The sequence below is a fragment of the Lagopus muta genome, chromosome 12 (assembly GCF_023343835.1).
Source record: "Lagopus muta isolate bLagMut1 chromosome 12, bLagMut1 primary, whole genome shotgun sequence".
NCBI classification, from domain to species: domain Eukaryota; kingdom Metazoa; phylum Chordata; class Aves; order Galliformes; family Phasianidae; genus Lagopus; species Lagopus muta.
Window position 1 is genome coordinate 16,776,665 of NC_064444.1, and position 24,807 is coordinate 16,801,471.

General features: G+C 39.8%; 2 protein-coding genes across 4 annotated transcripts; one reads left to right on the forward strand and one right to left on the reverse strand.

Moving 5' to 3' along the window:
* Nucleotides 1-1,907: 1,907 nt before the first annotated feature.
* Nucleotides 1,908-24,610, reverse strand: PRMT7 (protein arginine methyltransferase 7). 3 transcript variants are annotated; one of them, XM_048958429.1, is made up of 18 exons: nucleotides 24,497-24,610; nucleotides 17,870-18,005; nucleotides 16,919-16,955; nucleotides 16,137-16,286; nucleotides 14,716-14,824; nucleotides 14,279-14,391; nucleotides 13,195-13,436; nucleotides 12,894-13,071; nucleotides 11,630-11,757; nucleotides 11,245-11,386; nucleotides 10,606-10,689; nucleotides 9,156-9,203; nucleotides 8,745-8,834; nucleotides 8,004-8,165; nucleotides 4,554-4,628; nucleotides 3,852-4,012; nucleotides 2,715-2,811; nucleotides 1,908-2,117 (listed from the first exon to the last, which is right to left on the reverse strand). In XM_048958429.1, the coding sequence occupies exons 2-18, from the start codon at nucleotides 17,962-17,964 to the stop codon at nucleotides 1,959-1,961; spliced, it is 2,070 nt and encodes a 689-aa protein (XP_048814386.1). In that variant the 5' UTR covers nucleotides 17,965-18,005; nucleotides 24,497-24,610; the 3' UTR covers nucleotides 1,908-1,958. The 3 variants fall into 3 exon arrangements, with proteins under 3 accessions (XP_048814386.1, XP_048814384.1, XP_048814385.1); XM_048958427.1 differs by lacking the exon at nucleotides 24,497-24,610 and adding an exon at nucleotides 18,251-18,349; XM_048958428.1 differs by lacking the exon at nucleotides 24,497-24,610 and adding an exon at nucleotides 18,122-18,237.
* Nucleotides 18,339-23,004, forward strand: SLC7A6OS (solute carrier family 7 member 6 opposite strand). Its single transcript, XM_048958463.1, has 5 exons — nucleotides 18,339-18,534; nucleotides 19,258-19,635; nucleotides 20,919-21,119; nucleotides 21,561-21,687; nucleotides 22,133-23,004. The coding sequence occupies exons 1-5, from the start codon at nucleotides 18,376-18,378 to the stop codon at nucleotides 22,252-22,254; spliced, it is 987 nt and encodes a 328-aa protein (XP_048814420.1). The 5' UTR covers nucleotides 18,339-18,375; the 3' UTR covers nucleotides 22,255-23,004.
* Nucleotides 24,611-24,807: the final 197 nt, after the last annotated feature.

Genomic DNA, 24,807 nt, shown 5'->3' on the forward strand with positions numbered 1-24,807 from the left:
CAGAACATTGCATGCTTCTGTTAGATTCTGCTTTAGTTGTGCAGTAAGCAAAGCACCTTCAGCAGCTTTTTGTATTGCAAATTCTTTGTACCAGGCCACAGGAGGCAGCACCTAGCTGTGTTCTCCTGTTACCTCCTTCAAGAGAAGATATAAAGTACAAACCTCATGCATTCAGAGTTGCATAAATTAATTTATTTTACATATAATTGTAATACAGATATAAAAATGCAGTCTTCTTGAAAACAGAGTACAACAACAACAACATACTGGAACAAAGGAACAGTAACAGGGTCAAGCTTTTTAGCCCAGTTATTGTTCCCCTTGCAATTGTAGGTCTTAGTGGGTCAGCATACAACAAATAGATCTGTGATACTAAACTCTCTGTGGGCTACAAGCAGTGTATCAAAATTAGAGTATATATAAGTATATATATAGTTATATATATATATATATAAAAGTATATATAGAGAGTATATATAAATTAGAGTATATGTAAGAGTAACTTATATATTCCAATCAACTTTGTAAGAAATGTGAGTCTGAGGTCAAATATCCTAAAAGTACAGCTTTCAAAAGTGAAATGCACAGACATTATCAGGAGCTTTACCCTCTAGAGAAAATTGTTAGTTATGTAATCCTTCCCTTCCCAAGTCCTTGCATTTATTAAGTGCTAAGATCTTGGTCAGGAAAATATTTAGCAGTATTTCAGATGGCTTTCAGGTCCATAAATACAATCACACACTTAGGAAGAGGACAAACTCCTACTCACCGTGGTGACCAGGCAATGCAGAGCAGGCTCCTGCTCCCTCATGGCTTCTTCACAGTTCTTGGCAATTCTTGGCAATTGACAGAAGTTGCTGCTCAGGGAAATGGGAGCAGCTTTGGTGTGCAGTTATCCCTGCAGCTGGGTGACATGATTTAGGGCAGGCAGTACATTGATTTTCTATTTGACTTCTCAGAACACACAGACAAGGCAGAGCAATCGATTGCTCATCTAAAGCAGAATTAATTGCACGCACAGTCACACCCTGCAGTTTCTGCCAATAGAATTTGTAATGCAGCTAAAAAACCTGTTATGGACAATACACTACTGCAGAACAACTTACACCTTACCTGAACTTGCAGCTATTATCCAGACCATTACGGAATGGTTATAAGCCAGAAGTTTGCATGTATACACATTACCTATATCCTACAGTTATCTGACTGTTTTTAGGCTATGGCTCAATTTCTTTTACTCTGGTCAGACTATCATCATTTGGTCACTTAAAATTAACCCAAATCTGTATGTTTTCTAATTTTCAGTTATATATTTCTAGACTTCGCCCACTGTTGAGTAAATGTCTCTTCAGAAATGCAGCATATCTGGCTCCAGAAGAACGTCAGTGCAACATACTTTAATTCACAGACTATTTCAATTTAATACTAACTACAACGTACAGGAGTCTGCAAGTAGCTCTTATTTTTCCTTTTCCCTAATGAGCATACTAATACACGTATGTAGTTTGACTTGGGATTTCTTTTTGTGCACTCTGATGATTAATTTCCATTAGACAGCAACAAGTGCAAAGCCAAGAAATAAATGAGTTTAACTCACACTTATCTAAAGTCAGTGTAAGGTTTAGAGTCTTCATCTGCTAATGCCAGATAATGCCCAGTACACCAACTATTTTGTGTTTCCATCAGGCTATTCAGCACCCCAAAATACACAGTTTCACACCAAGAGATGCTAGCAAGTATGTGTATAGTTGTAATATGAATCCTGCAAGCAATGCCTGTCTATAAGGAAAGATTTCTCTCTCCCTCCCTGGGTAGGCATTTTGAAAATGAAACCAAAAAGATTTAAAAGTATTTTTCAGAATGTTTGCTCTCTGAGCACAATAAAAAAACCCCAAATCTCTGCCATACAAGGAATATTGTATAAGTTTATTATAATTTACATCACAAGTGAAAGTATTTTATAATAGCTTAAAATCCATGGCAATCTCTCCTGTCTTTGTGTCAAAATTTATTGCGTATGTGACAGCACTAGGAAGGTCTGCCAGAGTTTCTGATTCAATAACAGAGCTGAAAAAATAGACAGCTTGCTTGCAGTGGGGATTCCATTCACAGTTTCCCTACAAGAAAGAGTTAAAAATGAAAGTAGTTACAATCCTAGGATGGATTACCTGGACAGTAATAATGCAGTAAAAACACAAGAGTTCTTATTTTCAGTTCAGTACAGAAAGATCAGATCCAATTTCTCACAGTCATTGCCAGTCACTCGTTAAAGGAATGTGTAACTTGAAATCTAACATGCTCTGCTGCACATTGAAGTTACAGACAACAAACAGATTTGGTCAAACAATATTTACAAAGAGTACCAAAACCACCTCATCCTTCTCTAGTTTTTTCTTTCTGTTTAACTGAGGAAAGGAAGTTGCATGTTGTTAATAAGCAAGTTGTATTTAAGTCGTATAAATCTTACTTTGAACTAGCATCCTATCTGCATTCTGTACATGGTTCTCATCTACAGAAGCATTTGGAGCCAATTCCGACTATGTTAAGAGTCTTCCCACAAAGATACAAACAGCTCTGCTAGTTCAGTTCACATAACATCCAAAGAGTTTAATAAGAAGCACTATGTAAATCAAGCATGGCCAGCTGAGACTCATCTTTCAGCACTGTAATCCTAACAGACTTGGAGAGATAATGAAATTAGATTGAAGAAGTACCTTTTCATTTGAAATCTGCACCAGCCCTGTACTAACTGAGATATCAGCAGTAAGATGATATTCCATCCACAGAACTGCTCCATGGCTCTTTCCCTTTCTGGAGAGAGGCAGGGGATTAAAATCCATCACCACAGCATTATCTTTATATAACACTGATGTCTTTAAACACTGCACCCATTCCTCATCTAGCTGGGAGAGAGTGAAAGCTGTGAAAGCATGAATAACTTGTTTCTCTGAAAACAAACTGAACAGACGAATAATTTGGTAAATGGTTTGCAACTTCTTAAACATTTGCAGACATTAAATCTAAAAAAGAATGAAGAGGAACTTAAGTCATAACTGCATCTGCTAACAAACACAGCCATTTAACAGGCACGTAATAAAGCATGGCAGAAATGACATAGTGTCTCTGGAGAGTATCTCCTTTATAGACCTTCATGTATCATTTTTATTAGTCACACAACCCTTCTCACTTCAAGTCTGTGCTTGACAAGGGCAGGGGTCACACTGGCATACTGCCTCTAAATACAAGTGGTGCAAAGAGACCCTACACAGATGGTTTTGGGTTTTGTGTAACCATTAATTGGGCTTCACAATGGAAACATCTACTTACATAAAGCCTGCATGGTTACAAGTGACTTCCCCCGTTTTTTAATTTTTAACACCATTTCACATCTGAGCAGCAGTAATTACAATCTGCAGTTATGGTGAAAAGTATTTCAGATGACATGAAAAATACCAAGGCTGTCAGAATTACAGCTAAGGGGAAAGATCGTGTACACTTCAAAGCTACTAAACAGAATAATTTGAACAGCTAAATAGGAGCTACATCTGCAGGATCACAGCAACAGGGAACAAATTCAAAGACTGCAAACAAACAAAAACCAATTTGTTTTATGTAAGCGATAAATTAACCTGTTTACATCTTAAATCATAGTGACATCTATTGAAATGCTTTTCTTGCAATACAGGCATATTATCTAAATGATTACCCTCTCAATGTTGAAGCCTATTGTGAGTAGCAATGGGAAATTTCTGTTGGAGTAAATTCCACAGCTTTAGGTTACATTTTTTAAAATTGTTGCCTAAGTTAACACACACAGTTTGAAAACCATTTAGAGCAGTGAGAAAACTCACCGTAAAAGATTTACAGACCCCTCTGTGCTGAGGCAGTGTTGTGGTACAGTCTCTCTGAAGTCAAATAACAAAACCTCCTGGGGATTGGAGAGTGACTTGCAAGGATATTCCCACAGAGGGTGAGGTTCTGCTTCCTTTGATTCTCTAAAATTCAGAGAATTCTGAAGAAAGAAAAAGTGATAAAATTATCTGAAAACAATCGAGAGGCAAATAGTCTCTGTATTCAAATTACACATTCTGACTTCAGAATATTTAAGCAATAAAGTTCCAACTTTGAAGTTCTGTACTTCTTAGGTAAAGGAAAACCTTGTACTGCATGCATGTACTAATTGCTAGTCCTCAACAGGCAGATAAAAATGGGTATTTTCAAGATACAGTGCATTCAAACTCTCTCTTGAGATGAATTCTACCCTACAGTGTAGAGTACTGCACTCCCACACAGTGACTATGAAGGCAATCTAAATGGCTACCACAAATGTGGAGATACACAACTCTAGAAACTGACAGAAAAATCTCACCCTTCATCAGTCTCATCAGTTTCTCTAAGAGCCCTGCTCACTATTAAAAGTGCCCGCGAGGGCAAGTGAGGACTGCAGGATTCATTTATCAACAACTGCTAGATGAGTTTATTCAAAGGCACAGTATTTATGAAAACCTGGAACAGTGGTGTTGACTAACACACTCATTGTTAAACAGCCTTACTTTAATCATGTCATCCATAGTCTGGACATCAAAACCTTCACAGGTGCCACATGGACTCCGGATTCTCCATAAGTCCTAAAAAGGAAAACAGGATTTTGTTTGATTCTGTTAATGAAGAGAGCTTTAGCTGTAAAGTCAGCTGTTAGTAAACTACATGTACCTCCCTCCAGCCTGTGCGTATCAGGTCAGCCAAACCTAGCTTGCCACACAGCAGGGCATAACACATTACAGCTCTAAATCACAGGATGGAATTCAGACCTAGTTTAGTAGAATTTAAGGTAGTCAATACTATGAGGATTTGTATTTTAGTTGACCTTCACTAAGTGAATTGGTCTGAATCAGTTCCTTCCTAACTAGGGATATATCAACGCTGAGCACTTCCATCTGAAGACAAGTAAGAAAACAAACCATAACTCTTCCTTGTAGAATGTATAGCTGGTAAAGAGAGGCAAAAGATACATAAATATTACATATTAAACTAAGACAAAAATGTTCCTGCCCTAAAATTGACATAATTTTCCTTCAGAAGATCTGAATTCTTACTGCAAGAGCAATTTCTGTGTCATCATAAGAAAAAATATAAAGGGAAACCACTCAGTTGAATGAATATTTTAGGGAGTATTTCCTCACCTATTTTGATGGAAAACAAAGTTAAGTGGTACTACAACAGATTCACGATAGCCAGATAAAAATTAAATTACTGGATGAACTGAAGGCAGTATGTTCTCAAAAATTCAGAGTGCACTGTATTGTCTTAAAAATACAAACATACACAGATGACAACATTTACTCACAAAATTATTGTTCAGGGCCTCACAAATGTTCTCCAGTCACTCAGTGTACTTGGTTTGAACCAATTACTCAAGCACTTGGTTTACACTTTGCAGACTTGTGTGAACCAAGCATCTTACAGCTCATTGGACTGCCATGCTTCCCTTTAGCACTCCAAAGATGAGTATACTCATTTTAGGCACTTCTTGCACATACATACTCACTGAGTTTACCAATCCAACTGACAGACAAGTGATTCACTTCTACTTCTGCCTTTTCATAGACTGCATTAATGGTCTCTAACAGAATAAGAACACTCGCTAACCGGAGACATACACATTTCTATTACCTGTTCATTACTGTTTCACAACCAAATATATGGGATGGAATGGGATAGTTCAGCTTGAAAGGACCTTCAGCGATGTGGTCAAGTCCAACTGCCTTACCACTTCAGGGCTTACCAAAGGTTAAAGCATGTTATAAAGGGCTTTATCCAAATGTCTCTTGAACACTGACAGGCATGGGTCATATCAAGTGCCTCGACAGGAAGCCCGTTGTACTGTTTGACCACCCTCACAGCTCTTTTATTAGTTTTGTTGCCTCCTACGACACATTCAAGTATTTTAATATCCTTTTTATAGTATGGAGACCAAAACTGCATGCAATATTCAAGGCAAGGCTTTTCTTGGGAAGAAAAAAAGAGCTTACACATTGAATACTCACAGTGAACCTATAAACCTAACATTTTCTCCCTCAGTTTGCAGGAAAGACAGACTGACAGTGAAAGAAAGATTAAGGCATGAAAGATTTACAACATAGTTTTCCCCTCTGCAGCCCACAGAAGACTTCAATAAAATAGATTTTCTACTACACCTGTGTTCCAGGCCATATTCACCTCACCAATGGTAAACAAGATGCATCAGAACTTTAAATAGGATTATGAGACATTTTGTGTAAGGAATCTCTCTGCATTCACCTCTAAAGATAACATCCCATAACTAATCATTGGTAGCTACAGACTTCTACAATGTTCTGTTGTTAGAACTCTGAAATTAGACACGTAGCATCCTGCTCCCTGAATGAAATTATGGACTAACACGTTTATAACTGGAAAATGTTCATCACATTTCTTCTCCTGAATCCAGCTCTAGCTAATTGTCTAAGTGTAATGAGATACTGCTATTCTGACAACACACAAGAGGCTATAGAGCTTCTGCAGAATACCTTACAGGAGTCTGTCTGTTTCTTCTGTCTAATCCAGAATGGACAAATGCAGAGCTTATCTAAAACCAAAACAAAACTCAACACATTCTAGTGTTTCAGACTAGATTCACCACTGAACAAAGAGGAAAGTGTCAAATTTAAGTTATAACTTTCGGAGTAGCAGAACAGAGCAAATTCTATGTTCTAACACAACAGCCAACAGGACCATCTCTGAACACAACACTGAACACAAAGGCATAAAACTGAGGTTCAGGTCATATGGATGTCATTCTAGGTTCAGCTACTAGATTGCAGAATAAACTTAATCACTCTGCAGGCTTCAGTTTTGTCATCCAAAACATAAAGAGAATAGTATTGACTTTCTTATGAAACCCTTTGAATCCTAGGGATGTAAATCCTCAGGATAAAAGAGCATGAGATTAAAATTAACTGCTTATTTCAATCTGATTACTGTTGATTAAACATCTGCTTCCTATTACATGACTCAGATTTACATTATTTTCTCAGAATACATTTCAAATTCTCTAAGCTTCTGCAGAAAACCATGAAATCTATGCAAAAAGATGCAGTGTGGATGAATAATCACACAGGAAAAAAGAACTTGTATGTTTTCATGTGTATAAATCAAGGGTAGATGTGTGGGAACAAGGTTAAGGAGTATCAGAATGATATTCTATTTATTTCTCTCTGAAGGGAAAGAAAGGTCAGACAAAACTGCACAGTTGGTCAATTAGAGGAAATAGAAGAACTGGTATTTTGAAAAGAAACTGAAGGTTGTGATTATGTGAACATGTTAGATAATATTCATTTTTGTTTTATAGACACATATATTTTATTTGCCCAATTTCAGACTAGAGAGTTCCCTCACTTCAGCTTCTGGACAGAAACTCAGCACATTAAGTACTTCTGCAATTTCCATTGTCATTGCAGGCAAACTCTTAACAACCTTTACTAACCATCTGACAGCTCTTAACAAACATTTATGCCTTGGAAAATTTCTCAAAGATTATTTTTCATCCTAACATGACCCCAAGTTCAGAACTGTGTGCATTCTCCAAGGTTTCAAAGAAAATGAACGTTCAATTATGGAATCTCTTGTGGTCTTGCACTCAAATATCATTTACAAAATTGTTATTTGACATTATGTTACATTTCATAAATAACCACAACTCTGACATGCTCAGTTCTACCTGTCTAACCTAAACAAATATTTCAAAGCATTCAAGCTTTTCATTTAAAATTGCAAAAATTTTCAAGGTAATTTTCTGACAAGGGATGGTTGAAATGTCAAAACTCATCTCCAAGATGTCAAATATTCTCTCCTCAGGTGGCAAGCACAACACATGTCAAAGAGCATTGTAACTGCATAAACTTGGTGTTAAAAACTTAGGAAAGTGTACTCAGTTTTAGGTGAATTCATATCAATGCAAAATGGATGCTATAAAACAGTCTCACCTGAAACTCCACAATCATCATGTGCAAGGCAGCAGACTGAGGTAAAACAGTGACACTGCTGGCAAGATGCTGGGTCACAGCCGTTCTGGCGTACCAGAAATACAGGTTATGCCATGGCAACAAGCTTGTAGTGAAAAATGGCTCTCCAACAAGAACAGAAATCTTGGCAAAGAAAAGAGACAGAAAATGTTGTAATAGAGAACAGCTCAAAGGCTAGTTACATCTTCAATAGCTGACAATGCAATACAGCAAGCAAAGTCATCTAGATACAAACTTCTCCAATCCAAATATGGATTTGATGCTGTGTAACAGGCATCTTTTCAAGTTGCTGAATTCCAAATGGAAAGCTTAATAAGAAGTGTCACAGAACTCTGCAAATTTGAGGATTTTAGGACATACGGATAGACTGCGATCTTCAGACTGTCTTGAGGAAGAACAGCTCAGCCCCAAAGTATCTGTGCAGTTAAACTGTTTAACTGGTATTACAACAGGTGTAGGTTATGCTGGAAGGGAAAATCATACCTTTCAAAGGCAAAGCAAAACAAAAAAAAAAACAAAAAACCTCCAAGTCTTTAACCTGTACTTCGCTCAGTTTCAGTAGGTAGAAGTCTCAAATGACTGCTACTTTGTATGAACTGTGGTTCACTGTGGTTACAGCAGCAAAACTGGAAAGCAAAAATCACTTTCATATTCCTCTTCCTGTCACACCTCTGAAATTCAGTATGGCCAACTATTCCGTACCTTTTTATCTTCCAAGTGAGATGATGTCAGCGACTCGGGACGGGCTTCTACTATTTTAATTTTATCTTCAAGATGATTGGCTTTAAAAAACTAGAAGAAAAGTAACATTCTGTCTTTATCAAAAGCTACAATTGAGATTCACATCCACACCAAAACAATATTTCAATAAGAAATAAACAAGAAACAAACACCCAAGAGAAATTTTTTAAAACTGCCTTCCACAACTCAGCCCTCAGGATGGGACAAGTCTGTTCCTAAGGGGTGCATGCACTCAGAGGATCCTTCAGCAGGAGGAAAGAACTGCCAGTTGTCACCTTCTAGGTGAGGCTGGTGCAAACTACATGAAGATCTCACATTCCACTCATCCTCACAACAAATATTTACTGCTTTAACACAAAACCAAATACTCACTTTTTTCATGACAGAGCAGGACACAGCAGAGTTTTCTAATGTAAACACCTACAGAAAACACACCACAGATAGTCAAACTAGCTTTGCAGTTCTCAGTTAAAATGATTACAGACTGAATGATGCTGGAGATGTTTTGATACTCTAATGAACTGACCGTGCACATGCCTAATAAAAAAACACACATCTGTGCTACATTCCTTTGTCAATAAAACTCCCAGTAACTACTGGTATATGATGCTGTTTTCACAGCTGTGCAAGAGGGAAAAAAACCCTGTACTGAATGCAACCATTTATTTTCCTTTTTTAAGATGCACATAACATTAATGTTTGCTCTAGGCATGTATTTACCTCTGCACTAATGCAAGGGTATTCCTGAAAAAGAAACTCTTACAGTAAAACCTTTAAATCCAGACTGCAATCAGCCAGATATTCAAATTTCCACTCTGACAACAGTTTGGGGATTTAGGTTTATCAGGATGGAAGCTTTAGGGGGACTTGACATGAATGGCATTGTGTATAGTTTATGTTCTGAACATGGTTATGGTGTGATAAACAGTTTTTACTCTATTGCCAGTCAACCTACAGAACTTCCCCTAATTTTCCTGCTCATCAGAATGTTCACTCAAAATATCCAGATTAGTTAGGCTTATTAAAAATAAATAAACCTGCAAAGACATTTCAAAGTAAGGGAAAAAGAAAAAACATAAGAAAACATTTAGGCTTCATTCAGTATTAGTGAAGCATTACGCAGTATGATGCTGTGAGTCCATAGGAAAACAGACTGGCCCCTTGTAAGACTAAAGGCAAAAATATGGGAGCCGTGGGTCCCACAAAGCTCAGCACGTTTGTTCATTTCTGTGGGCTGCCCAGCATCTCCCTTGGGATTGTACTACATTACACATTCCTGGACATTCAGTCCTACTATGACAGACTTTGGTTTGAAGGGCCTCCAGCAGGAACACATCAAGTAAGGTATGCATGCAGATGTGACAGCCAGGCAACTCTCAGTCTTTCATCTACACACAAGTTCAGTATTCTTAAAGCCTCTTATCTGTCTGTTACAGACTTTCCACTTTCAAGTGGATAATAAATGTAATTATAGAACTGTGAATAGAAAAGAAGAAAAAAAGCCTGCCAGACATTTTGGTTGGGGGAATTTTTAAAAGCCCCAGTATGTATGAAGGTAAACAGCAATCAGCAAGGAATGAAAAACAGCACTTTCATTCCAGACTTTGCATTGGCAAACATCAAAATTGGTTGCTGTTATCTCCCTAGAGTTCAGCTTGATGAATTTAACCTACTTTTCAACACAATGGGAGCCTCTTTCTCGCTTGTCACTGAAGAGGCACTGGAAATAATTAAACAATGGACAGGAGTAAAACAGATCTGAAAACACCAAGCAAAAACACAGAGGTCAAAAAAAAAACCAACCCAGGAGGAAGTACTGTACCTGCTCTGCTCCAAGATAGTGAGCCAATACAGGCAGCAGGCTGCCATCACTGATGCAAAGGCAAACGCTATCTGTTTTCAGAACCTATGGGGAAATCAATTGTCAGTTATTCCTATTCCAAATGAAAGAATTCTCATGTCCTGGACATTTTGGAGGTGTTTTCCCTCACTTTTTATAGCTGTATAGAAAATAAGAACCAAGATACACATTGCTAATATAAGGACCTCAAGCAGAACAGAACAGTGTAAGAAATGTTCATGTAATCCCTCGTTTTAGGTAAGAAAGTGGTTTCACCAATACACAAGGGTGTGTAGAAGAGTATATTTTTATTGCCATACACACGTGACCATAAAGAGCCTGTCTTTACCCAATCACCAATATACCCTCTCACAAATACATAGAGCTCCTAAAATTCCTATGAAAAAAACGCTTGCTTGCTGTTAGAAAAAAACAAAAGACAAACCAAAGAGGTGTTTGTTGTACCATAACAAAATCCAATTTACATTTGCTGATGTAAATAAAATACGGTCTATGAACAAACTTATTTGCAAAGGAGAAAAAATTCCAAGAACCATTACTACAACTAAAACAATACACCTGTCAGAGAAGCCAGGAAACCTAAAGGCAACGTGCACTCACATTCATCAAAGACTTAATGTACTGGCGTGTTCGGTTCTGATCATTCAATTCCCCAAAGCGTGGTCTGTTCCAAAGAAGGTGAGCCTGGCATCTACAAACAGGACTCTCAACACGAGCATCTGCCTTGTCCTCATCTGCTTCTCTGGAACAACAAAAATGGCAGAATAATTCCAGCAGTCCAAAGCTCAGTTGTGTTTCTATGCATCACTTTTATTTTTTTTCCACCTGCTCACTGCAGTGTGTTTTAATTAGTTTAGGCTTCCAGTAATTTTCTAGTCTCTAGGTTTCAATCTTGTTCCTCCACAAAACAGTTCAGCTGTAAGCACAGCAATCAGTCCAGCTTGGAGGAAGCCACCAGCCCCTTCTTACACACGTATCTCATTACCTGGCTCTCTGCAGCACATACCACACGGAGTACTCATCACGACAGGCAGTCAGGTGCACCTTCTGGCCCTGGAGAACCTGCTCCTCTTTCGGAAGGAAATAAACACACTGCATCCAGTGATCTCTCCACTGAAAAGGAGTTGACAAACAAAACCTTAGGGATTCACTCAAACAGTAAACGCACAAGTAAAGAAATACAAAAAGTCAATTAGTAAGAATGGGCACGACTTCAGAGCACTGGTAGATGACTGGTTGAAGGATTCCTGCTCGTGTTAGCAAGGCTGAGTAAGGAACAACACTGTGCACTGAATAAAGGTACTCTGCATAGTAGTCTTGAAATAGGATAAGCTTGAGACCAATGGCTTGCTGTGTATCTAAGTTTGTGTTTTATGAAATGAAAACCAGAACACAAACACATTTTATATTTATTAATGTTGTTTTACCTCTGTAGTTCACTTACATTAGAAACACTTATTGAATTGCTGACAGTGACCAGTGGTTGGAGTCTCATGAATCAAAGGAGCCCAATTAGTGTCACTGTGACAACACAGCTATCTACGTTTCAAAAACTTGCTTTCAGTAATGCAAATGTGTTAAGCCAACTAAATGCCTTGTTAGTTTTCCCTTTTATTCTCAAACACAGTAAGTGCAAACAAGTGCTCTGTAGGATAAAGTTAGTCAAAAGGAGCCTACAAGTAACTACAAAAACACAGGAGACTAGTTTAACACTGATCTCCCATTCCCTCTCAATATCCCCTATCAACTTAGCAGTTTTCCCTAATAGTTGTCTTCTTTATGGGAATATAAATATATTTAACTTAAAAGATTTGGAAATTTAATACAAAAACTACATGGAAGAAAAACACAGCCTGATATTCAAGGACAGAGACTAGTTTAAAAAAAAAAAAGTGCTAATTATTTATATATTACTATTATTTATATTTATATTATTTATATTTACTATTATTTATTATTTATATTATATATATAACTATATTTATATATTACTATTATTGTTTTTTCTTGAAAGTAAAATAAAAAAAACAAGAACTGTACATCTACAAGGCAACCTCAGCTTCACATTAAAGCAAACCTAAAATTTGTGCATAAAACTAGCATTTCTATGATTTATCACCTTCCAATACATAAAACATTAGCAAAGTTTCTATACAGTTTACAAGACAGCTGTTTAAAATACCCAGTAGGACCTTAAAATAATTACTGGAATTCATCTGATGACAGTATCTGAGGGCTCAGTATTTTACCTGGAAAGCAGATGTGGGTTTTACCCAGTATGGAGCCATTGTGCAATTTATTGTTCCAGAAGGGTCCATGTCAATATCCCACCAGGAAAGTACAATTTGTGCCTTGCCAGATTTTACAGGCTCCAGCTGCACTCTATAGCAGGTAGATGCACTCCTTACTGGCTTACTGAAATCCACACTGCAGAGAAGCACCAGAATTGTGAAAAGAAACAGTTCAGTATTCAGGAATTCTCACCTGCTTGCTAAGCAGAAAAGGTGTAACAGGAAAGCTTTGTTTTGAACAAAGCAGTGCCTACTCCACCTGAACATAGTCACCACATCACTGAGGACAGTGAAGTCACTTGAAGGCATCTGGTTCAGTTGGATATCACAAACAGAAGGAACACCTGGACAGTTCTCCATTTCTGAAGGGGAGACAATAATTTTTTCACCATCCTTTGCTTCAACATGAACAGGAAACAGTTTGTTCCAGGACCACATTCTTTTGGATTCCACTAACTGGACATACACTGTTGCCCTGTGAGGCACTGCCTCACATCCTTCCTGAATGTGCAAAACAAAGGGTAAAAGAATTCAACAAAGCTGACTTATTAACATACATGAAAATTAAATCAATTGAAACACCAACCAATTTAAAGGAAAAGTAATTAGACTGGGAACTTTGAAATCCTAAGCTCCAGTTATTCCACAGACTTCTGACACAGAACACTCTCTCTCTGTGAATTATGATAGGCCTGCCCACCCCACTGGGCATCCTTTAGAAGGACTACTTTGAAAGATCTCTTTGTTATATTAATGATACAACAGTATCAGTTTATTTGCTCAGTTCAGCTTACATCTGCATTCTCATTCTGAGGTGACAGATCTATTTTGAGCACTTAACTATTAAGTTCTCAACATTAACATAGAATTAGTTATTGCAGTGAGTATATAGCTTATATATAGATATAGAATACTGGCTCAAATATTTATTCAGTGACAACTTGATAGCCATGTTTAAAGCACATAAAAGTTGTTCTAAATAAACACAGAACTAAAAGCTAACTGTGAAGTTCAGGAAGCAAAGAGATCAATTACAGTGGAAAGCTGTAAAAAGTTATGGAGCGTTATTATCTTTATAGGTGAAAACAGGGGAACAGGAACAGGAAAACAGGCAGCTTGGGGAAGGAGCAGCAGAAGCAGTCTCAAATGAGGAGTCTGATAATCAGAGTGTAGAAGAGATTTTGGGTAGCATCTCTGCTCCCCCTCCTCCAGCAATGACCAATGAAGCCGGTGCTCCTCATCTCATGATAACTCACAGCCTAGGAAGCTGACACTTTGTCACCTACCTGTATCCCACTCCAAAAAAGACCCCTAGGGAGAAATCTCACACCACATTTTCTTACCTGTACAAGGTATTTGTGCGCATGCTCGTAGGTTGGTAGAGCACCTTCTCCTATCAGCTCTGTGTCAAATAATTCTGTTACCAAGATATTTGCACGACACTGCATGTCTCCATCTGAAAGACATAATTTACTATGACTGCACTAAGACATCTCTTTCAAGAAGCTGGTATGCTGAAAGGACAAGTCATTCAAAAACACTCTCCTGATCTGTTGAAGCATGCAAAACATTCTCCTGTAGAAGTTTACTGACTACAGAACTATTGAAATATTACCAGAAATATTTCCTTGGGAAATAATACTCCAATGTTACTTTCTGGAAAGAAAAGGATTTCCTTTGTTTAATTAAAATCATTTGGAGAAGCATAAAAATACGTATTTCCTTAAAGTTTTGAAGTAGTAGTGCAATACATACATAAACCCAGCTTTAAATTTCTCACCTGGCCCAACGGTGACTTCAGTGGAGTGCTTGTTGATTACCTTGATCTTGTCATGGAAACCATTCTTCTCCACTATCTTCACAGCAGCATTAGCCATGGGTTTGAAAACCTGCAAAATTCAAGATTGCAACAAACTGGTTAGCTAATGTTGGCTTTCAGAAATACAACAACACAAAATGCAGCACGTTTAGTGTTGCTAAAATTTTACATCTGTACTTTTTCTTGTAACTGAAGTTCATGACCACAAAACAAGAGATCTTAAGCCTCCCTTCCAAAGTTCATAGGCCTCACATGGCATTGTTCAAGCCTGGCTCTCAGCTGCCTCCAAAAGCTACTTCACTTTAACTTTTGAAAGACAAGAACACACCTCATGAATTGTTTCACATTTACAGTAAACAAACTTGTCCTTAAACATAAAGGGACACATGCACTAGAAGTGGCTCCAAGAAACCTTTATGTGCTCAAGATGTAACAATAAGTAAATAAAATAGTAATTAAAAGGGAAAAAAAGAACCAGAACAGAAACAGTCACCAGAATATACCATAATTCTGCTCTAATTAACAGTATAACATTCAGAACAAAGAGAAAAATAAAGAGACAGCTTGAAAATAACAATAATGGAGAGTGTAGTAAAAGGGCTCAATGACCAGACTGTAAGCATACAGATTTTGAATATTCTACCCAGCCTCAACATCTGACTACTCAGGATAAGAGAACTGTGGCCACGTTGAAACCTAGCCCCAGTTCCATAACTGGAATAATATACTGCTATTAGAACTTATATACCTGTGCCTTCCAGACACAACCTAGGGGCAAGTGAATGTTTTCTTTTTTTCTACAGATGCACTAGAAGAATATGTTAAATTGGCCAGAATATCCCTGCTATCACCCTTAATGAAAGTAACTGCTGTTAACAACCATCAGAATTTAAAACTGTCAGTACAGCAGGAGATGCTCTATCTAAAAACAGAGATGGAAAAATCAGTTTATGAGGCAGTCTCTCTATTAAAACGTGGTCCATGTTTTCATTTACTGGTTTAAGAGCCCATCAACAAAACTGAAACTCAGGAAGATCAGCAACATGGCTTGAGAATATTCAGTTTTCAAAAATGTTCATCAAGTTTTCCATATTATACTGGAGTTCAGTTAAGTTGGGAAGACAAAGCAGTATAAAACTGCACTGTTAGATGATCTGCTTATTTACAGAACCTGGTCCTAAAAAATGTTCTATGCATTTTCAGCTATACTCTTTTAAGATCCATCTCTTTTCATGCACATAAAGATATCAAATCCTCACTTCAGAAAGCAAAGCACAACACAACAAATGCACCCACACCACTGACTGTGAAGACACAACAGCTGCACTGAAGCTCTTACAAAGAAATTACGAACGTGGATGCAATCTGTAACAAATGCTTACCTCAACTGCATAGCAGAAATCTGCCCCTGCTGAAGCTGCCATCATAGACAGGAGTCCCGTGCCAGTCCCTATGTCTAGAACAATTGCTTTCTCACCTCTTCCCTTCACTCGGCTTACGGCTGCACGAATACCTTGGTAATATTTCATGTTCTGTGGAAATGAAATAAGTAAATACACATACATACATAGGGATTTCTTTCTTAACAAAACAACATCAACAACCTTCTGCCTACTTTCAAATTTTTGTGCACGTTTTTGCTTCAAGGTGTCACAGTGTAGACACATAGAAGTTTTTTAAGGTTTGTGACTAAACAGCTAGGGCATAAAGAGCATTTAAACTATTTCTCCAGGTTTCATCACACCCATAGATATGCTAGTGATCTTAATTTTCTTTGCAATCTTGATCTGTAAATACACCAAATCATAATGAAAGAATAAAGACAGACTTTACTTACATTCCTGTCAGAACTATGAAGCCTAGCTTCACATTTACAGCCTGTGGAATTTTACCATGAGCTCTGTCAAGGTCCCAACTAAAATGTCAAATATGGAGCAACAAAAGCAGCTACTGAGTGCAAATATCACATTCTGCAGGAAAAAACACTGCTCTAGAGACAGACATAAGAAGGCATCTCCTGATCTAGGAACAGGTCAGATGTGGAGTACAAATCTGAACACTTCATCCTTCGGAGAAATCCATACCATCATGCAGGGACAGCTGCTCAAGAGAAAGAAAGTGACTGTTTCCTCAACGTTTAAAAGTTCATTGCTTCTATACTTACCCTGTCCTTATCGTGAAGCATGTCTGCATAGCGTGATCTACAAGAAGCAAAACTCCAGTCAACATACTGCAAAACACTGCAGACTGCTAGGTCTCATTGGACAGCCTTTGTTTCCCCTATTAATGCAACCAGTCCCACATCCCATGAATGTGCAGATAATTATGGCATGCTCTTTGAAGTCCCAAGTGTTTTCCCAGACGTAAGGAATTAAGTAATTTCAGCGGTGTGGTCACGAATTCCCATGATCTAATTAATTGCTGGCATATATCCTCTCTCCTACAATGGATCCAAAAGTACGGACCTATGGACAGACAGCTGTGAAATAACAGCTGGAACAGAGGGAGGTTCATTCAAAGCAATTAAAGGCTGTCTAATGCTGGTCTGTCATTAATTACCAGAATCTACACACCAAAAGCCGCAAGGTAAATTAATCATAAAATCACAGAATCGTTAAGGACAGAAAAGACCTCTCAGATCCCCAAGTCCAACACCATCCCACTGTGCCCACTGCCAACGTCCCTCAGTGCCACATCCCCACAGCTCTGGGACACCTCTGGGATGGTGACCTCCACCTCCTTGGGCAGCTGTGCCACTGCCTCACTGCTCTGTCAGAACTGGAATTGTTCCTAATAACCTGAACCCCTCAGATAGTAGCAACCTGAGTCAGGAACAGACAAGCATCAATTCTGTGTGGCAGAATGAATCTGAAAGAAATCCAGCCAAAGACTTTGCCACAACTGGATGAACACTGGTATTAAAATCAGCACCTCCAGGAAATGTTCAGAAAAACCTGAGTGGAACTTCTTGGAGAGTTCCCTATGGAACTGCACACGTATCGTTCAGCCCCACACACACCATAACATTCAGCCTGTCTCATCAGCTGCAAGTCATCGGGATTTCTATGGAGATGGAAGCAAACCCGAAGAAGAAGGATGACTTTTCCCAGCGTACCTTGCAATTTCTTGGTGGTAGTCATAATCCTCGTCCTCTTCTACCCACTCCAACGAGCCCGTGGTCGGGTTGGCTCTTCCACAAAACGTCTTCATGGTCGATCTCGACGTACGTTATTTACGTACGGGCAATTTTGCTGTCGGAATGCAGAACATTGGTTTTGTAGCAAACAAAACACCTTCAGTGAACACAACTGACATTTCACAGCTCGGGGTGCACGCGCAAACACACGCACATCCCTGCTACGCCCACCTCGGCCAGCAGCACAGCTCGCTGCCTTCCCGCTGCGCTATCGGAACGTTTTCAACCCAAATTCATCCCGCAGCCCTAAGCGGCAATAAAAAGCACAAACCAAAAGCCCTCCCCCAGTCGCTCCCCTACCCGCCGCGCGGATCCCAGCAAACCACGCGCCGTCCCCTCCCGCGGAAGCGGCGCTGCCGCCCGCCCGTCCTGCACCGCGGCGCCGCCGGCAGTGCCCGCCCCGTCCCGGCGTGCCGCGCGGCGCCATGGAGCGGGCGGCCGTGCTGCGCGTCCAGCGGAAGCGGGGCGGTGCGGAACCGGCCGAGGCGCTGCTGCTCGCCTGCAAGCGGCTGCGCGCGGAACCCGGGCAGGGAGCGCCGGTGGAGAGGGGTGTCTTCAAGCTGGTGGCCACTGTGTCCTCCAAGGTACCGCCGGGATCCTGGTGCTACTGGCGCTCGCGGGGGTGGGTGCGCGTTGGGCGGCCTGCGGGCTGGGGCTGGTGAAGCCGACGGCCGTGCTGAGTTTGGTTACGCAGGGGTAGCGGCTTCCAGCTGATGCACGGCCTTTGGTATTGGAAAGAACTAGTTTATCTGTTCCGTTGTGATTGGTTGTAAAGGATATTGTGAGTCAACTTGTGGGCGCTTCTAGAAAGGAGCGTGATCACCGCTGTTGGTGTCACCGTTTCCATTCGTAGAGTCGTTTGAGTTGGGAGGGACCTTAAAGGGCAGCTGCTCGCACTCTGCGCTGAGCAGGGACACCCACAGCTCCATCCGTGCTCACAGCCCATCCCCTGATGCTGGCTGTCCGCAGGGACGGGGCATCACCACCTCTCTGTGCCATTGCCTCGCTGCCTTTATCATAAAAAACATATATAATATATCCAATGTATCCTCTCCTTTAGTTTGAAACCATTTCCCCTTGTCCAGTCACAGCACACTCTGCTAAAGGGTCTGTCCCTTCTTTCTTACAACCCTTGTAGATACTGACAGGCTGCTCTCAGGTCTCTCGGAGCCTTCCCTTCTCCGTGCTGCACAGCCCCAGCTCTCAGCCTGTCCTCGCAGGGAGGTGATCCATCCCTTGGATCAGAGGATCCCTCCTCCAGATGCACTCATAATAGGTCCATGCTTCTTCTTTTTTTCCTCTGCCAGAACGAGCCCATTCAGAAATACGTTCAAGAAGGGATCAGTAAAGACAAAGCAGCGCAGAGCCTGCGGCCCTCCTTGGGAAGCACACAGCGGATAGCACAGGAGCTCCGCTCCTCCAAGCAGGCGAGGAGGAAGGAGAACCGCTACCGTGTAGTTGCCAGCCATCGGCCGGGCTCCAGCGGGACGGCTGTGACCCTCACAGAGAGCCAGGCAGGGAGCGATGGCGGCAGATCGGCCCCTGCAGCAGCAGGAGATGCGTCACAGGAGGAGAGCAGTGCTGTGGATAAGAGCTCAGACTGCGGAGGGAACTTCCAGCTGTTTGATATCGTGCAAGAGGAGGAGGTGGTGGAGGACTCGAGTTTTACTGCAACAAACCCACAGGTCAGCAGATAGACCTAGCATACTTGAAGTACTTTTCTGTCATGGGCTCGTATGTGTGGGCAGACTGACAGCTAAAGGTTTTTGCATCCTAAGTATTCCTGTGTTCGACAGGAGCTTCAACCAGAGATCTGTAACTTGCAGTGGTTAACACATGGTGCAAGAAGCATCTTCTATGAGTATCTTGGAGTGCAGTAATATTTGACAGCCACACAGAGTTGGCTCGTACCACTCTTTTTTTTCTGTGTGCTCTTCACGTATATTAATGCTCCTATTTATCTGCTAGATGGATTGCTGAGTCGTTTTCTCCCTGCTAGAGAAGAAAAGAAGTCTAATTCAGTGTCTTCTCATCCACCTAGGAATGCCACTTGTAGGCAAGACTCCCCTAAATGCTTTTGAGCATCTCCTTGTACTTGCAGTATCTTGCAGTATTTAGGTTGGTTTCTTTTTGTGTATGCTTTGTTTATAGCAGGTGTTTGACAAGTTTCTTAGCTCCTGTTTTCTTTGGTATGAGTTAAGTACCTTTTTGGTTGGAGGAATATCTGCTCGATAGAACGCTTTTAAAAGCAAAGCAGCTCTGCCTTCTATATAGGGCAGCCCATGCACACAGGATATTAAAAACGTTCTGTATTTAAGACTCCACATATAAAAGAAGGTAGAAGGGCTGCGTCTGCATCCTTTAGTAGTTCTTTCATTGCATGTAAGTGAAGGATGGATGCTTTTAAAGAAAATTCTCTGGTAAGGCAGAGCCCAACCAGCTGTCATCCTTCAGCATTTCTTAATGATCACACTAGAGCTCTGCCATCAGGATACAGTATGAACTCCTGCTTCTTCTAAAGCCAGAGTAAGTAGTTCAAACAGACGTTTGAGATCTCTTACCTATCAATCTGCTAAACGGGAACAAAACTGAGTAGGGTCAGATCAGGAAAAAATATTCTGAGAAGCTGTAGGGGAGGAAAAATGTAGACTTTCAGATACAGGCCACTAAAGCAAAGGTATTGCAAATTATTTACTAGGAAGGAGAAAACATGAAGACATTTCTTCTGTTTTACTGTAGAGTGAAGAAATAAAATAAAAAGCCTATCTGCAGAGCATGTCAGTATTTTCTTGTTGATTTCTCACATTTTAGTTGTTTCTCCCATAGACTTCGTATGCTGTAAAACATTTGCATTGTAGCAGTGCTGCTGTATGCACATCTCTTGCTTGGCTGCTGTCACAAAGGAAACTTTTACCGAGACTTTGTGTGTCTGGTTCCAGTGAAGATCTGCATGTTTATTTTTTAACAGAAAACTGGTGATCCAGATGTGATTCTTTGCAATGCAGTAGAGATGATCCGTGAGCGTTTAAACGTTTCTGAAGATCACAGAAAAGTAGAACTCCGTGAGAAAGATGAGTATGTTTATGACATCTACTGCATGGAAACATCGGCTCCTGGTTGGATCCAAAATATCCTCTCTGTACAGCCTTATACAGAAGAATATGAACTGGTAAGGGTGTTAAAAACAGATTGATCTTAAGTAGGAAGGGTAAGAGTAAATATGCTTAGAGTCCTATGAAGAATGGCCAAGGAAGATCCATTTTATGCTCAGCGCCAGTTCTGTGCTCATTCAAGTTACAGTTGATTCAGTCAAGTTCTGATATGACAGAGAATGCTGAATGTGATGTTTGTCTACGAAGAATTCAGCTGGCCTCAAAATGACCAATGTTAAGTAATTCACATCCCACTCTCCCTAAAGCAGCCTGCCATGTTACTGTGAACATACTGGCAACATGAATTTTTCTACAGTGTGCTTTGTGGGACTGCTGAGTTACTGTGCTTGCAGCACATCAGTTTCTCCTGGCTCTTTATGATTGCTGTACAAGTAGCCAAAAAACTGCTTACTGCACAGTGGGTGTACTAATATTGAATTTTCTGTTTTGACATACAGGTAGATGATGATCAAGTTCCAGCTGAAATATACGAAGATGAAGATGATGAAAATGATGAAGGTAACTGGCGTAATGATTATCCTGATGAAGATGAATTCTTAGCTGAGGAAGATGATGAAGAAAAAGGTATGCCTGTCCTAAGTATTGTTTGCTTTCATGCTGTGCACATATCTCATCCATTTTCCCACATTTTCTTTCTAACAACAACAAAGAAAACCTGACAGCACTGCTAGATTGCAGTGCTTGCAGACTGCCATTGTTAGACAGTGGTTTATCTTTTGTGGACCTACAGCAGATCTTGATGTTTTTGCAAAGTCAGAATTAAGAACTCCTTTTCAGGGTGCTGCGATTGCAAACGATGGTTTGATTTGAGAAGGAATAGATGACTTGGTTCCACATGCTCATGAAACAGTCTCTTAACTCCCCATCCATGTACTCTCAAGTATAATTAAGCACAAGTCAAATCTCACCTAATATGGTTGTTCAAACTTTGTTTGTTACTCAAGAAGTTAAAATAGTCTGAACTTGTTAAGCAAAGGGATAACATAAATGTTAATGCACTTCTCTTTAGACTCTGAAGAGAGCTCCAGTGATGAGGACCAGTGTTACAGGAGAAGAACGTGGAACAAATACCGTCAGGAGGTTCTACAGGAATTTGGCTATGATGAGATCCAGGACTTGGATTCTGACTAATAGCCCTTTTTTTTGGAAAATGAAATAAATACAACTATTGCAGCAAGACTGCAAATCCAGACAGCTGCTGCTGGCTCTTCATAAAAGTGTTACAGGGAAAAACAAACAAACCTGGAAAATCACTTTCTGCTGGAAGTTGTACTAATTGGGACAATAGAAAATCATTCTCTACCTGAAAGAACTGTAAGCTAAATTCTTGCCTGGCTGGCTTTTAAATAACATTTTAAAACTTTGTGGCTGGCATGGTTCACCTTGATGCTGTCTAGCTCAAGTACTACACTGGAATTCCAACAAACACTAAAAGCTTCTCTTGCCATGTGAGCTATTACAAATGCTCAGTCAGCTTCAGCTGATACCAAACAGGTGGGTCTGAGTACCAACATTTGGTGATACAAATTTTCTTTCCACGCAGAAGATGCTGTATGACTTAAAAGAGAATATTCCACTAGTTACACGATGCTGAGGTTATGACCGGAAGAAATATTCTTGTCATGACTAATGTACCAAGTTTAATGTACCAGTGTTCAGGATGAACGTAGCTGCCCTGATGGATTCTCAGAAAAAAGGCACTGTCTCCTCGTGCTTTCTACTGTATTTGTTCCTGAGTTTCAAGTTACCTTCTTTACAAGTGTCTGAGCATACAAACTGCCTTGAATCACCCATTCTTTGCCTCTTTGTCCAATAATTCCAGTGGAACAACGTATATGAATTTGAATTGTAAATAAAGAATCTTTGGTTAAGTTTTCTTTACTCAAGGATCACAGAAGTTGGTTCAGCTGAATTTCCTTTAGCATTTTAATTGCTGTAACTTTTGCACAACCTTCTATAAGCGGGTACTTGATTGCTGGCACTGACCTATGTTGTAATGTTGCCTAGCAGCACCAATGCTTAAAAGGTTTTGGTTTTGCCAGGAGAACAGACTGCAGAGTTCTTGTAGTCTGGTTAGTAAATATATATGTATTTAATGTTGGCTACTTTGTGTACCTGTTCCAGTCTGTAGTAAATCTGAGACCATTTTTTTTTTTACCTTGATCATATACATACTTAACCTTGATTACCAAAACACCCATTATATTTGCTTCTACCAAGAAGTTTAGGAGTTGCTGTGATACCTTTGCACTTTTTCTCTCCACCATTAGATTGCATTAGTGCTGTTACAAGGGAGAAGCTTTCCACCCATCCCTTCTTTGGACAAGGATGAATTGTCTGGCCTCCAGCTTTAATATACAGAGCAAGTGAAAGCTAAGCCACAGCACCTCTAAAGCCTACTGAAACTCCATACTGAGTAACACTTTCTGTCGTGTAATAATTATTAAAAATGCAGGTAATTCAGCCCTTGTTGAAACCTGTGAAGAATTTCAAATTCTGCAAGAGTTCTTAGTATATTATGCTACTCTGAAGTGTAGTTAAATTTCCCTCTTAGGTCCAGAAGAGGGCAGCATCCCAAATGCTACTCTCTTTGTCTGGCTTAAGTCGTGAAACACAGGTTATTTCCTTTGCTATATACTTAGCTTTTGCTGTACTGCAGCTGTCAGCTGATAACCTAGCACCATCACCTGTGTAATTTTACATGTAAACTGTGTAAAAATGGGATTAATCCATCTGGCCCATCCCTAACAGTTAATAGATCTTGCAATCTGAATATGTCCTTCAATATAGCAAACATTTTCATAAGAAGTATCCCCCAAACTGACAGTTGCTTGTTTAGACACTTAAAAATATTTCTCTCCTACTTAAGTCTGTAATAAGTGGCTAATGGGATGTTAGATCAAAGTTGGTCATGAGCTGTAGGTGCAGCAGGGACTTTGTGGTCTGTTGTGGTCTGTTAGTTCTGAATGGTGATGCCAAGGTAACAGACAAAATGTTTTGTTTCTTCTCAGGAAGGATACTGTGACTATTAACTTATGTCACAATCCTAGCCTGTTAAAGCTATGCTGCCCATTGGACAGATGCCTTAACTTAGATACTGTGAACATACACTAATCATACATAGGACTAAAAAGCTGCAGTAAGAAAGCTAAATGCTATTTTTAAAATTAAATAGCAAGAACACCCTGCATGTTGACCTTCCAACTGCGTTCAAATTTCCTCACCTGAAATTTTAACCTCCTTACACACCAACGCTGCTTCATGAAAATGGCCCAGACTATTTTTGCATCTTTTGTATCTTGCAGTTATTCATAGCTTTTTGTTTAAGATAACCTCAAACAAGAATTCAGTACAAGAATCCAGATATACTCACTGTTATTCAAGGAGATGATGGAGACGTGCAGCAGTTGAAGGAGACATGGCTTCAGCCATAATCTTGTGGTCACAAGATTAAGTTCACCTTAAATGCACAATAACTGTACACATGGACAAACTCAGCTGAGAGCAGCGTTCTAAATTAAGATAAAAACCATAGGAGTGTTTTTTGAAGGGTATCTTGCTTTGCTGGCCGAACAGTGGCTTCATGTTACCTTTTGGTACATCAAAGTTCAGTAGCAGTGTCCTACTGTTAGGCTTAGAGCTGTGAAGTTACACATATTGCTGATTGGATCAGTCCATAAGACA

Bases quoted from the DNA above. Each gene is read 5' to 3' on its own strand.
- PRMT7 (XM_048958429.1), bottom strand. From the start codon at position 17,964: ATGAAGACGTTTTGTGGAAGAGCCAACCCGACCACGGGCTCGTTGGAG. The intron at 14,392-14,715 runs GTGAGAAATTTA...TATGTCTTTCAG, and splicing joins TGAAGTCACCGTTGGGCCAG to ATGGAGACATGCAGTGTCGT. The intron at 10,690-11,244 runs GTGAGTGCACGT...ATTTCCCCATAG, and splicing joins ACATTAAGTCTTTGATGAAT to GTTCTGAAAACAGATAGCGT.
- SLC7A6OS (XM_048958463.1), top strand. From the start codon at position 18,376: ATGGAGCGGGCGGCCGTGCTGCGCGTCCAGCGGAAGCGGGGCGGTGCG. The intron at 21,120-21,560 runs GTAAGGGTGTTA...TTTGACATACAG, and splicing joins ATACAGAAGAATATGAACTG to GTAGATGATGATCAAGTTCC. The intron at 21,688-22,132 runs GTATGCCTGTCC...ACTTCTCTTTAG, and splicing joins GGAAGATGATGAAGAAAAAG to ACTCTGAAGAGAGCTCCAGT.